This window comes from Mandrillus leucophaeus, unplaced genomic scaffold (genome assembly GCF_000951045.1).
Source record: "Mandrillus leucophaeus isolate KB7577 unplaced genomic scaffold, Mleu.le_1.0 Scaffold1538, whole genome shotgun sequence".
In the NCBI taxonomy this organism is placed as follows: domain Eukaryota; kingdom Metazoa; phylum Chordata; class Mammalia; order Primates; family Cercopithecidae; genus Mandrillus; species Mandrillus leucophaeus.
Genome location: NW_012101519.1, coordinates 222,113 through 235,777, shown reverse-complemented (window position 1 = coordinate 235,777; position 13,665 = coordinate 222,113). Strand labels below are relative to the sequence as shown.

The following is a 13,665-nucleotide window of genomic DNA, read 5'->3' as shown; positions in this document are numbered from 1 at the left end:
AAAAAAAAAACTAGAAAAGAGCAATAAAATAAAAGTTGTTTTTTAATAACCAAAATTGACAAACCATTAGCCAGACTAAGAAAAAAAGAGAAAATCCAAATAAATAAAATCAGAAATAAAAAAACTATTTGGGAGGCTGAGGCAGGCAGATCACTTGAGGCCAGGAGCTCAAGACCAGGCTGGTCAACATGACAAAATCCCATCTCTACTAAAAATACAAAAATTAGCCAGGCGTGGTGGCAGGTGCATGTAAGCCCAGCTACTAGGGTGGCTGAGGCAAGAAAATTGCTTGATCCCAGGAAATGGAGGTTCTAGTGAGCTTAAGACTGCTCCACTGCACTCCAGCCTAGGCGACAGAGCGCAATTCTGTGAAGAAAAAAAAAGAAAAAAGAAATGAACAAGGAGACGTTAAAACTGATGCTGCAGAAAGTCAAAGGATCATTACTGGCTCCTATGAGCAAATATATGCCTATAAATTGAAAAATCTAGACCAAATGGACTAATTCCTAGATACCTACAACCTCTCAAGACTGAAGCAGGAAGAAACCATAACCTGAACAGACCAATAACAAGTAACAACATCAAAGCCATAATAAAAGTCTTCTAGTAAAGAAAAGCCTGGGACTTTTCTTCACTGCTGAATTCACTGGCTTCACTGCTGAATTCTACCCAACATTAAAAGAAAAACCAATACCAATCCTACTCAAACTATTTTGAAAAACAGAGGAAGATGGAATATTTTCAAACTAATTCTATGAGGCCAGTATTGCTCTCATACCAAAACCAGACAAAGACACATCAAAAAAAGAAAGCTACAGGCCAAAAATCACTGATGAACAATGATGCAGAAATCCTCAACAAAATACCAGCAAATCAAATTCAACAATATATTAGAAAGAATATTCATCATGACCAAGTGAGATTTATCCCTGGGATACAAGGATGAGTCAACATACACAAATTAATGTATGTGATAAATCATATCAACAGAATGAAGAATAAAAAAACATATGATCATTTCAATTGATGCTGAAAAAGCATTTAATAAAACTCAACATTGTCATCATGATATAAACCCTTAAAACACTGGCGATAGAAAGAACATGCTTCACTGTAATAAAAGTCACATACAACAGATCCACAGCTAGCACTGAAATGGCCACATGGTCTGGGGTAACACTGAGAGTTCTTGATCTCACAGACAAGGAAATCAAGGACACGGACACACAAAGAATGAGGTTTAGAGCAGAAATTTAATAGGAGAAAGAAAGAAAACAACTTTCTGCTACAGAGAGGGGTCCCGAAAAAAGGGTTGCCATCCTGCAGTGAAATGCAGGGGTTTTTATAGATAAGCTAGTAGGGAGGCAGTATCTGATACATAGGGTACAAACAACCGGATAGGACCAGGTGTACCATCTGCATAGGGCATGAATCTCTGGCAGCCCCCACCCTAAACTTTTATTATACAGGCAGGTCCTCAGCCTGAGTTACTCCATGTTGCTCATTTCTTTCTTACTGTGCATGTGCTAAAAAAAGGGAAGTGGAACCCTCATGGTGGACATGCCTGGCCCCATGTGGCCTTTTCTATCTGTGCAGCTGCTGGCATCCCCCTATGAAGGTTTCCAGCTTCCTATCTATGTATGATAGAAAATCAGTGTACCAACATTTTATCTTTATATACCATCTCAAGCACAGGATTTAAACTTTCATAAAATATACAGTTATCAGGAGTATTAAAAATCTAGAAATAAATTTAACAATAATGTGAAAGAATTATTTGCAGAAAACTGTAAAACTTTATTAAGAGAATGTTAGCAGTCAAATTTCCAGCATAAGAACAACATTCTTGGTTTCAGTCTTCATTTGTCTTGGTTTAAACCTAAGGTTGCCCATCACCTATAATATAAATATAAAATTAGAACACGTTACTCAGCAGATTTTTATTTAGATGACACGAGAGGTATACAAATACTGTAAAATCAGAACCCTAAGGGTGACCCTTTAGCTTACATCCAGTTAGCCTCTGAATAAACTCTGAAGGTAGTTAACATTTTTAATTCACGCCACATTTTCTAGTACAAAAAGGAAAGAAAAAGACCGTTCGAGTTCAGAATGAATGAAATCAAGTGAATCTATTTTATATGTATAAGAGGAAAGCAAAAAACGCATATACCTTCAGTAAAAATTCAACCAAATAAAAACACAGAGACAGATACACTAGATAAAAAGTCAAGACTCATTGGTGTGACAGATGCAGAAGACCCATCTCACGTACAAAGAACACACAGGCTCAAAATCTCAAAATAAAGGGATGGAGGAATATTGACCAAGAAAATGGAAAGCAAAAAAATAAAAAAGCAGGGGTTGCAATCCTACTCTTGGACAAAACAGGCTTTAAACCAACAAAATACAAAATTAGCTTGGTATGGTGGTGCATGACTGTAATCCCAGATACTAGGGTGGCTGAGGCAGGAGAATCACTTCAAACTGGGAGGCAGAGGTTGCAGTGAGCAGAAACCGTGCAACTGCACTCCAGCCTGGGCAACAGACTAAGACTCTGTCTCAGAAAATAAAACAAAACAAAAAATAATACCATTAAAAAGTGGCCCAAGGACATGAAGAAACACTTTCAAAAGAGGACATGCATGTGGCCAACAAGCATATGAAATAAAACTCAAAGCCACTGATAACTGGAGAAGTGCAATTCAAACCACAATGAGATATCGCCTCACACCAGTCAGAATGGCTATTATTAAAAAGTAAAAAATAAAATAAAATAAAATAACAGATGCTGGTGACGTTGTTGAGAAAAAAGAAACACTTATTCACTGTTGGTGGAAGTGTACATTAGTTCAACCATTGTGGGAAACAGTGTGCTGATTCCCCAGAGACCTAAAAACAGAACCACCATTCGATCCAGCAATCCCATTACTGGGTAGACAGCCAAAGGGATATAAACTGTTCTATCATAAAGACACATGTACGCATATGTTCACTGCAGCACTATTCACAATACCAAAGACATGGAATCAACCAAAAAGCCCATCAATGGTAGACTGGATAAAGAAAATGTAGTACATATATACCATGAAATAGCATACAGCCATAAAAACGAATAACATTATCTCTGTGGCCAGAACATGGATGGAGCTGGAGGTCATTATACTTAGCAAAGTAATGCAGGAACAGAAAACTAAATATTGCATGTTGTCACTTATAAGTGGGAGCTAAAAATGAGAAAAAAATCAACACACAGAGGAGAACAACAGACACTGGGGCCTACCGAAGAACAGAGGATGGAAGGAGAGAGAGGATCAGGAAAAATAGCTCATGAGTACCAGGTTTAATGCCTGGGTAACAAAATAATCTCTACAACAAACCCCCATAACACAAGTTCACCTGTATAACAAACCTGCACCACATGTATGCCTGAACTTAAAAGATACAAAAATAAGAAAAAAAAGATTTCAAAGCAAAACTTTGAGAAGAGACTAAAAGGTCACTATGTAATAATAAAGCAGTCAATTCATCAAGAGGATATTAACAATTTTAAATATATATGCACCCAACACTTGAGCACCCAGATATATAAAACAAAAGCTATTAGAGCTAAAAAGAGAGATAGGCCCTAATAAAATAATAGATGGAGACTTCAACATCCCATATTCAGTATTGGACAGATCTGCCAAACAGAAACTCAACAACAACAACAACAACAAAACAGATTTAATCAGCACTACAGACACATGGATCTAATAGATATTTACAGAACATTTCATCCAACGGCCACAGAATACACATTCTTTTCCTCAGCACATGGATCATTCTCAAGGACAAGACCATATGTTAGGTCTCAAAACATTAAAAAAAAACCTGAAATAATATCATGGATCTTGTCAGACCACAATAGCATAAAACTAGAAATTAATAACAAGAGGAATTTTGGAAACTATACAAATACATGAAAACTAAATAATCTGCTCCTGAATGAATAATGGGTCAATGAAGAAGCTAAGAAGGAAATTTAAAAATTTATTGAAACAAATGATAATGGAAACACAACATACCAAAACCGATGAGATACAGCAAAAGCAGTACTCAGAAAGAGGTTTATAGCTATTAAGTGCCTACAACAAAACAGGTTAAAAACTTCAAATAAACAATCTAATGATGCATCTTAAAGAGCTGCAAAGAAAGAGCAAACCAAACCAAAAATTAGAAGAAAAGAAATAATAAAGATCCCAATAGAAATAAACAAAATTGAAATGAAAAAACCCTACAGTCAGCAGCTCGGGTGGCGGGAGGAGTGGCAGCGGCCAGGCAGCCCAGTTTCGCGAAGGCTCTAGGCGTGCCGTGGCCCACAGGCACCTGGCACGCGCCTTCCCCGCCGCCAGGATGCCCAAGAGGAAGGTCAGCTCCGCTGAAGGGGCCACCAAGGAAGAGCCCAAGAGGAGATCAGCGCGGTTGTCAGCTGATAAATCTTCAGACAAAAAAGTGCAAACAAAAGGGAAAAGGGGAGCAAAGGGAAAACAGGCCAAAGTGGCTAACCAAGAAACTAAAGAAGATTTACCTGCAGAAAACGGGGAAACGAAAACTGAGGAGAGTTCAGCCTCTGATGAAGCAGGAGAGAAAGAAGCCAAGACGTATGTACCATGTCTTACCAGTGGTCCCTGTCTCCCTTCTTGTACAATCCAGAGGAATATTTTTATCAACTATTTTGTAAATGCAAGTCTTTTAGTAGCTGTAGAAACATTTTTTAAGAAGGAGAGAATACCACCTCATCCCATTTTTTTTAAGTGTAAATGCTTTTTTTTTAAGAGGTGAAATCATTTGCTGGTTGTTTATTTTTTGGTACAACCAGAAAATAGCGTAGGATATTGAATTATGGGAGGCTTTGACTGTCTCGGGTGTCAGCTTAACATTCCATAGATGGGGGGTTAGTTTTTATGTCCTATAATACAAAGCACATTAAATGGCAATATGGAGTCAGTCCTGCATTTAATGTCTTGAACATTTTATTTTACTTCTATTCTCATGTTTTTTAGTAGAATTGTTTCCTAAAGAAAACCACTCCTTGTTCATGGCGCTCCCTGTCAGAATTGTGTGCACTCTGTAACATCTTTGGTTGTGGTAGTCCTGTTTTTCTAATAACTTTGTTGCTGTGCTGTGAAAGATTACAGATTTGAATATGTAGTGCACATGCTATTCAGTTGTGAACTGGTGGGCCATATGTAACAGCTGACCAACATGTGAAGATACTGGTATTTGATAGCCTCTTAAGGAAAATTTGCTTCCAAATTTTAAGCTGGAAAGTCACTGGAATAACTTTAAAAAAGAATTACAACACGTGGCTTTTTAGAATTTCGCTACATATGTTAAGAATTGTGTACAGATTGAAATGTCTGTACTGATCCTCAACCAATAAAATCTCAATTATGAAAAAAAAAAGAAAAAACCCTACAAAAGAGCAATAATGCAAAAGTTTCCTTTTTTAATAAGTTAACCAAAATTGACAAACCTTTAGCCAAACTAAGGAAAAAAGAGAGAAACCCAAATAAATAAATCAGAAATGAAAAAGGATTTGGGAGGCTGAGGCAGGTGGACCACCTGAGGCCAGGACCTCAAGACCAACCTGGCCAACATGGCAAAACTCCATCTCTACTAAAAATACAAAAATTAACCAGGCGTGGTGGTGGGCACCTGTAATCCCATCTACTAGGGTGGCTGAGGCAAGAGAATTGCTTGAACCCTGGAGGTGGAGGTTCTAGTGAGTTGAGACTGTGCCACTGCACTCCAGCCTGGCGACAAAAGGAGACTCTGTCTCGAGGAAAAAAAAAAAAAAAAGGAAAAGAAGAGAAAAAAAAGAAAGAAATGAAAAAGAAGACATTACAAAACTGATGCTGCAAAAATTCAAAGGATCATAACTGGCTCCTATGAGAAACTCCATGCCTAAAAATTGGAAAATCTAGAAAAAAAATGGACTAATTCCTAGATACATACAACCTCCCAAGATTGAATCACGAATCCATAACCCGAACAGACCAATAACAAGCAACGAGATCAAAGCCATATTAAAAGTCTTCCAGTAAAGAACACCCAGAACTGATGGCTTCACTATTGAATTCTACCCAACATTTAAAAAAGGACTAATACCAATCCTACTCAAACTATTTTGAAAAATAGAGGAGGAGGGAATAGTTCCAAACTCATTCTATGAGGCCAGTATTACCCTGATACCAAAATCAGACAAAGACACATCAAAAAAAGAAAACTACAGGGCAAAACCGCTGATGAATATTGATGCAGAAATTCTCAACAGACTAGCAGCAATCAAATTCAACAACACATTAGAAAGAATCATCATCATGACCAAGTGAGATTTATCTCTGGGATGGAAGGATGGTTCAACATACGCAAATCAACTGATGTGATAAATCCTATCAACGGAAAGAATGTTACAAACCATATAATCATTTCAATTGATGCTGAAAAGCATGTAATAAAACTCAGTATGTCATCATGATACAAACCCTCAAAACACCGGGGAAAGAAGGAACATACTTCAATGTAATAAAAGCCATATACCACAGACCCACAGCTAGTATTGAAGTGGCCTCGTTGTCTGGGGTAACACCTGGAGTTCTTGGTCTCACAGACAAGGAAATCAAGGACATGGGCACAACAAAAGTGAGGTTTAGAGCAGAAAGTTAATAGAAGAAACAAAGAGAACAGCTTTCTACTACAGACAGGGGTCCCAGAAAAAACGTTTGCCATCCTGCAGTGAAATGCAGGGGGTTTTATGGATGAACTAGTGGGGAGGCAGTATCTGATCATCTACATAGGGTACAAACAACCGGTTAGGACCACGTGTACCATCTACATAGGGCGTGAATCTCTCCCAGGCCCCACCCTAATCTTTTATTATGCAGGCAAGTCCTCAGCTTGAGCTACTCCTTTTCTATCTGTGCAGCTGTTGGCATCCCCCTATGAAAGCTTCCAGCTTCCTATCTATCTATGATAGAAAATCAATGTACCAACATTTTATCTCCATGTACCATCTCAAACACAGGATTTAAATTTTCAAAAAAGATAAAATTCTCAAGAGTATTAAAGATCCAGAAATAAATTTAACAAAAACGTGCAAGGATTCTTTGCAGAAAACTGTAAAACTTTATTAAGAGAATGTTATCAGTCAAATTTCCAGATTAAGAATAACATTCTTGGTTTCAGTCTTCATTTGTCTTGGTGTAAACCTATGGTTGCGCATCACCTATAACATAAATATAAAACTAGGGCCCGTTACTCAGGAGATTTTTATTCATATGACACTAGAGTCATACAACTACCGTGTTGATGAACTAATATCATAACCCTGAGGGTGACCCTTTAGCTTACATCCAGTTAGCCTCTGAATAAACTCTGAAGGTAGACTTCCAGGCATATTAACAATATTTTTAATTCATGCCACTTTTTCTAGTAGAATAAGGAAACAAAGAGACTGTTCAAGTTCAGAATGAATTAAATCAAGTGAGTCTGTTTTGTATATATAAGTGGAAAGCAAAAAAAAAAAAAAGCGCATATACTTTCAATGAAAATTCAACGAAACAAAATCCTAAGGGAAAAAGATATTTTCAAATTATCATTCAAATATTTTGATATGAAATAACACTCTGAATATAGAACATGCTCAGAACTCCGTAAGTGAAGGAAATAGAATAGTATTACATTTGTTTTGTGTCTCTTATGAAAAAGTGTAAAAACGTTACTTTGGACTAGTTTAGCCATTATGTACTTGCTTTAAGTAGGGCGAACATTTGTCACTATTTTCACCGGAATTCTTGCCTCTTTACATGCCTAAAAGCAGTTCAGTTTACACAGTAAACTGAACATCCGCGCTAGCTTTAAGTCGTTACCATCACAGTTAACACTGCAATATAAACTGATGCTTATTATAAACATCTTACGTATTTGTTAAAAACAGGCCTCTATAAAAATATCTGAAAATTATTGGCTGTTGGTTAAATGACTTACATTCAAAAGTCAGAACACGTTTTCATATCTTTTTTTAAAAATGACACATAAAATCTATATAGTTATCATGCATAACATGATGCTTTAAAATATATATACACATTGTGAAATGGCTATATCAAGCTAATTAATATCTGCATTACTTCAAATAGCTGTGAAGACACTCGATATCCTCTCTTAGCATGTTTCATATCTTTCATATCGTAATCCAATTAGCTTTGACCCAATTTTTCTCCATCTCTTCAAGTCCTCACCTCAAGTGATCCTTCTGCCTTGGCCTTCAAAGTGCTGGAATTAAAAACATGAGCCAGCATACCTGACCCTCTCTCTCTGACAGTGTGTAAGGCAGCCATCTGGGATCTGAACTACCTTCAAAGAATCTTTAGACGTGAAGTATGGTATTAAAGTAGCAGTAATTTTACCTCTGTGTCACAAAAATATAATATTGTGAAAACAGACACCCTATAGTTTGCATCTTAATTGAACAACATACCTGCTTCCAGCACTTTAGTGGGATCAAAAGTGGGCAGAGTCCCCTCCCTGACATCAGGACCATCTCCAGGCTCATCCTCTATCTTAAGCAGAGCCAATTCCTGTTGAAAAGCTTCCACGTCAGGCCCTTAAAAGATAAAAAGGTCATCAGTTTACAAATTAAAACATGAACTATGAACGAGGAAATGATAATGTTTATTCCCTCATCATTATGAAATAAAAACCTGTAGGTTAATCATTTAAGGAGTCTGTTGCCAGGAAAACAGGAAAGCAGTGATGTTCAAACATTGCCCTTTCCTTTCCCAAGGCTGGCCCTAGACAACTTGCCCCTTTTGTACTCATTTGTTCTTATTCTTATCACATTAAATCAGTGATTTGTTTGAGTCAGTCTGACTAGACTATGAGCTTTAGGCAAAAATTTGGCACTGACATCTCCAGCACTTAGTATATTACGCAGCATGAGAAAGCATTAATAAATCTGCGTTAAACAGTTTCTTAAAAAATACATGAGATGTCCGCAGATGGCAGACTGGGAAGCTGCAAGCTGCCATTCTTCCACAGAAACATAAAACAAAACAAAGCTAAACAAAAAACAGAATATGGCTGAACAAACCATACAGGAGCTCCGGAAAACATTCAAAGGTTTACAGCAACCATGCAAATACTCAATCAATAAAAAGCCTCTATCAAAATGGTAGGAAAGTTTTGTGACTTTTTATGTGTCCTTGTCCCACCCCTCCCCACAGCAGCAGCAGGAAATGTTTAGGATCCCTTCCTAATGTTTTCTGGCCTCCTGTTACTGGTATGTCATAAAATATAAGGCATAAATATACCTCCACCACCCATAAGCATTATTCTCCACTCTCCCTTCACCTTGAACAGCAGGTGTTCCTTCATTTTCAATCTCCCCACTAGGTGCAATACCCTGATTTTCATTTGGTGGTTCCTCTTCTTGACGTTTTTCCTCAGCGGGCTGCTGGACCTAAGGGTGTAAGTGTGTGTGCGAATAAAAAGTCAATAACATAAATACACAAATGCATACGTGCATCGAATTATAAATCTAAAGGCATATATATATATAGAGAGAGAGAGAGAGAGAGAGGGAGAAAGAGAGAGAAATATCCATATCCATACAGGTAACACCAGAATATAATATTCCTGAACCAAAGTTTCCTTCATGAGATGCCATCATCATTTTTTATCAGCATGGAACATCTGTATCAGTGCATGTACACTAGCTCAAAAATATTTTTAAAAATAAACTGTGTTAATAGAAAACATCAAATGTTAAAGGACTCACAATCACAGATTCAACCGGCTGGGAAGACTCTCGGTCATTTCCTCTTTCTGAGGATTGGGATCTTGTTCTTACATGCTCACTCATATTTCCCACTGAAAATAGAACATTGTTATTTGAAAAAAGTGTGTAGCTTAGCTATATATATGAATATTCCATGGCAAAATGGTGATTTGTACTTTTTTAATTTTGAAAATATTTTCAAAATAATTCACAGAGCAATGATAAGTACGCATGTTTTCCAATCAAACTACGGACAGATTTGTTTGTGTCATAGTCGAAGAGGCACAGAAATCACCTTAACGCCATAGCAAAACACAGAGGACTTAGATTCTGAGTTTTGGTTTCACAATGAGACTCTCCATCATGAAGACATTTAGGAAAAAACGGACAGAGAATTCAAACCGAAATGACTACTGCTTTCGTCCCACTTTGATTTACTAGGCGCATTTCCCCCCCTACATACCCCCTACCAAAATCAAGTTTTGTTGGAACGCACAGCCTCACCCATTCCTTCCCATGACGTCCACGGCGGAGGTGAGAAATCGTTAAACAGAGTGAATGTTATGCTCCTCAATGGACACCTCTGCCAGGCACTCTACAGACCTCAGGCCGCAGTCACCCGCCCACAGCGTTCCCAGTTCCCAGGTCCCTTCCTTACGGACCACGCCGTCCTTCCCTCATCCCTACCGAGGAGTCTGGAAACTGTCCTCTCTCCAATGGTTCCAGTTTTAGGGACTCAGATACCTCTAACAGTACCCCCAGCACTCGCCCCACCTTCACGTGATCCCTCCCCTCCACGGCCCACCTTCATCCCTTGTTCCAGCCCAGCCACTATGTCAAGACCCATAGCAGCATCGCGACTTGGGAGGAACCGGACGACGACCGCGAGGCCCCTTTCACTCAGAAGCCACAGACTGTGCCGCAAGACCTGTTCAAAGCCCGCTGGCTCCTCCTCACATTCACTCACAACGAAATTCCCAGGAAGACCGCTCTGAAGACCTACCTGCTGAGCCCCAGTCAGTGAGAAACAATCAAAATGGCGGAAAGAAAGAAAACACAGCCTCTCCTCGCAAAGCTCTGCGTGGACAGAAGGTAGGCAACAAGGCGCATGCGTAACAACAGTCATGCATAGCAACAGAAATCCACAGCAACAGATCTGTGTAGCGTGTGCACTGAGTGAGGCATTCACCACGTGACTGAAGTTTTCCTGCCTCTGTGGAGAACCTAGACTACAAGCTCTCCTGACACCAAAACTGAACTTACAAAACATTTTTCTTTTTCCCCCTGCCCAACCTTTCTTTCACTTCCAATGGCTTTGGAGAATATGAGCCCCAGGTTACTCTAAGGGAAGAATGTGTTTCAGAAAAATTCACCATCATAGAAATAAATATTAAATATTTTAATACGTATTTTATATTTGCTATCATAAATCATTTTCTTGCCTCCTTCATGAGTCTGCTGTCATGTTTGCAATGAACTTACCCACTCCAATACGATAAGACATTCATAGTTTTTGGTTGCATTATTGTACATTCAAAATCATTGATCCATCTGAACAAAATTAATGTGATAGGGACTCAAAATTTTTGTTGAATCCCTGTTTCACTCAGTGTTTTGAAATGGCTCTTTTATCGTCACCTACATCCCCACTCAATTTGGTGTGTAACTCTCTACTTTTAATTTTCTTCTATTGAGTTGTTTATAACTGCACCACTACTATATTTTTTAATTGCTGTAGCTTGATTATATTTGAAATGTCAAATAATGCTTGCCCTCCCTCACTGATTTCTCCTTTTCTATCAATTCTGACACGTTGGTCTTTCAGATGAACTGCAGAATCATTTGATCAGGTGCTAAAATATTCCTGTTGAGATACTAGCTATTATTTTTAAATTACATCTTAGGGATAATAACTATCTTTCTATTTTAGAATCTCTCTATCCAAGAAAAAGCCACTACTCAATTCCTCAAGTCTTTTTACGTATCCCTCGCAATGAGTGTTATTTACTTCATATTCGTTCTTCACATTCAAATTAAATTTATTCTTGGGCACTTTTATTGTTCCATTCCATTGCTGACAGGTGATTGCTTTCACCCCACTATGTTTTTCACAGAAGTCAAACAATCTCTGTTTGCAAACAATATGATTCTATACCTAGACAATCCTAGACTCTCTGCCCAAAAGCTCCTTGATCTAATAAACAACTTCAAGAAAGTTTCAGGATACAAAATGAATGTACAAAACCCAGGAGTATTTCTATATACCAACAACCTTCTAAGCTCAAAGTCAATTCAGAAACACAATCCCATTCACAAATGCCACAAAAAGAATAAAACACCTACGAATACAGCTAGCTAGGGAGGAGAAAAATCTATTCTATGAGAACTGCAAAACACTACTCAAAGAAATCAGAGATGACACAAACAAATGGAAAAACATTCCATGCTCATGAACAGGAAAAACAATATTGTCAAAATGGCCAAACTGACCAAAGCAATTTATACACTCAATGATATTCCTACTAAACCACCAATGACATTCTTCACAGATTTAGAAAAAAAAAAAAAAAAAACTATTTTCAAATTTATATGGGATGGTTGGTGGGGATCTGGCAAGATGGCCAAATAGGAACAGCTGCGGTCTGCAGCTCCCAGCGAGACCAACACAGAAGGCGGGGGACTTCTGCATTTCCATCTGAGGTACTGAGTTCATCTCACTGAGACTGGTTAGGCAGTGGGTGTAGCCCCTGGAGGGCGAACAGAAGCAGGGTGGGGCATTGCTCCACCTGGGAAGTGCAAGGAGCGAGGGTTCTCCCTCTCCCAGCCAAGGGAAGCCATGAGGGACTGTGCTGTACTGCCCAGATACTATGCTTCTCCCACGGTTTTTGCAGTCCACAGACCAGGAGATTCCCTCACATGCTAACACCATCAGTGCCCTGGGTTTCAAACACGAAACTGAGCAGCTGTTTGGGCAGACACTGAGCTAGCTGCAGGAGTTTTATTTATTTATTCATTTATTTATTTATATTATTTCATACCCCAGTGGCACCTGGAACCTCAGCGTGACAGAACCCTTCACTCCCCTGGAAAGGAGTCTGAAGCCAGGGAGCCAAGTAGTGTCACTCAGTGGGTCCCACTCCCATGGAGCCCAAGAAGCTATGAAACACTGGCTTGAATGTGTCACTGCCAGCACAGCAGTCTGAAGTCAACCTGGGACGATGGAGCTTGGTGGGGCAAGGGGCATCCACCATTACTGAGGCTTGAGTAGGCAATTTTCCCCTGACAGTGTTAAGGAAGCTGGGAAGTTCAGACTGGGTGTAACTCACTACAGGGCGGCAAAGTGGCTGTGGCCAGACTGCCTCTCTAGATTCTTCCTCACTGGGCAGGGAGGGCATCTGTGAAAGAAAGTTAACAGCCCCAGTCAGGGTCTTATAGATAAAACTCTCATCTCCCTGGGACAGAGCACCTCAGGGAAGGGGCAGCTGTGGGCACAGCTTCAGTGGACTTAAACGTTCTTGCCTGCCAGCTCTGAAGAGAGCAGTGCATACTGAAAAGGTTTTGCAGCACAGTGCTCGAGCTCTGCTAAGGGACAGACTGCCTCCTCAAGTGGATCCCTGAACCCCCTGCCTCCTGACTGGCAGAGACCTCCCAGCAGGGGTCGATTGACATCTCATACAGGAGAGTTCTGGCTGGCATCAGGCCGCTGCTCCTCTGGGACAAAGCTTCCAGAAGAAGGAGCAGGCAGCAATCTTTGCTGTTCTGCAGCCTCTACTGGTGATACCCAGGCAAATAGGGTCTTCAGCGGACCTCCAGAAAACTGCAGCAGATCTACAGAAGAGGGG

At 39.4% G+C, this 13,665-nt stretch overlaps 1 protein-coding gene and 1 pseudogene across 4 annotated transcripts in view; one reads left to right on the top strand and one right to left on the bottom strand.

Annotated features, from left to right (window-relative positions):
• Positions 1-1,776: 1,776 nt before the first annotated feature.
• Positions 1,777-13,665, bottom strand: part of LOC105536051 (putative G antigen family E member 3) — an 83,206-nt gene continuing 71,317 nt past the window's right edge. The window contains exons 1-5 of one of the 4 annotated variants that reach the window (XM_011975327.1): positions 10,827-10,891; positions 9,824-9,915; positions 9,397-9,505; positions 8,525-8,650; positions 1,777-1,896 (exon numbers count right to left, since the gene is read on the bottom strand). In XM_011975327.1, coding sequence (XP_011830717.1) covers positions 1,880-1,896; positions 8,525-8,650; positions 9,397-9,505; positions 9,824-9,907 — 336 coding nt within the window. In that variant the 5' untranslated portion in view covers positions 9,908-9,915; positions 10,827-10,891 and the 3' untranslated portion in view covers positions 1,777-1,879. The other 3 variants (XM_011975328.1, XM_011975326.1, XM_011975330.1) reach the window with 3 other exon arrangements.
• Positions 1,949-4,957, top strand: LOC105536054 (annotated as a pseudogene).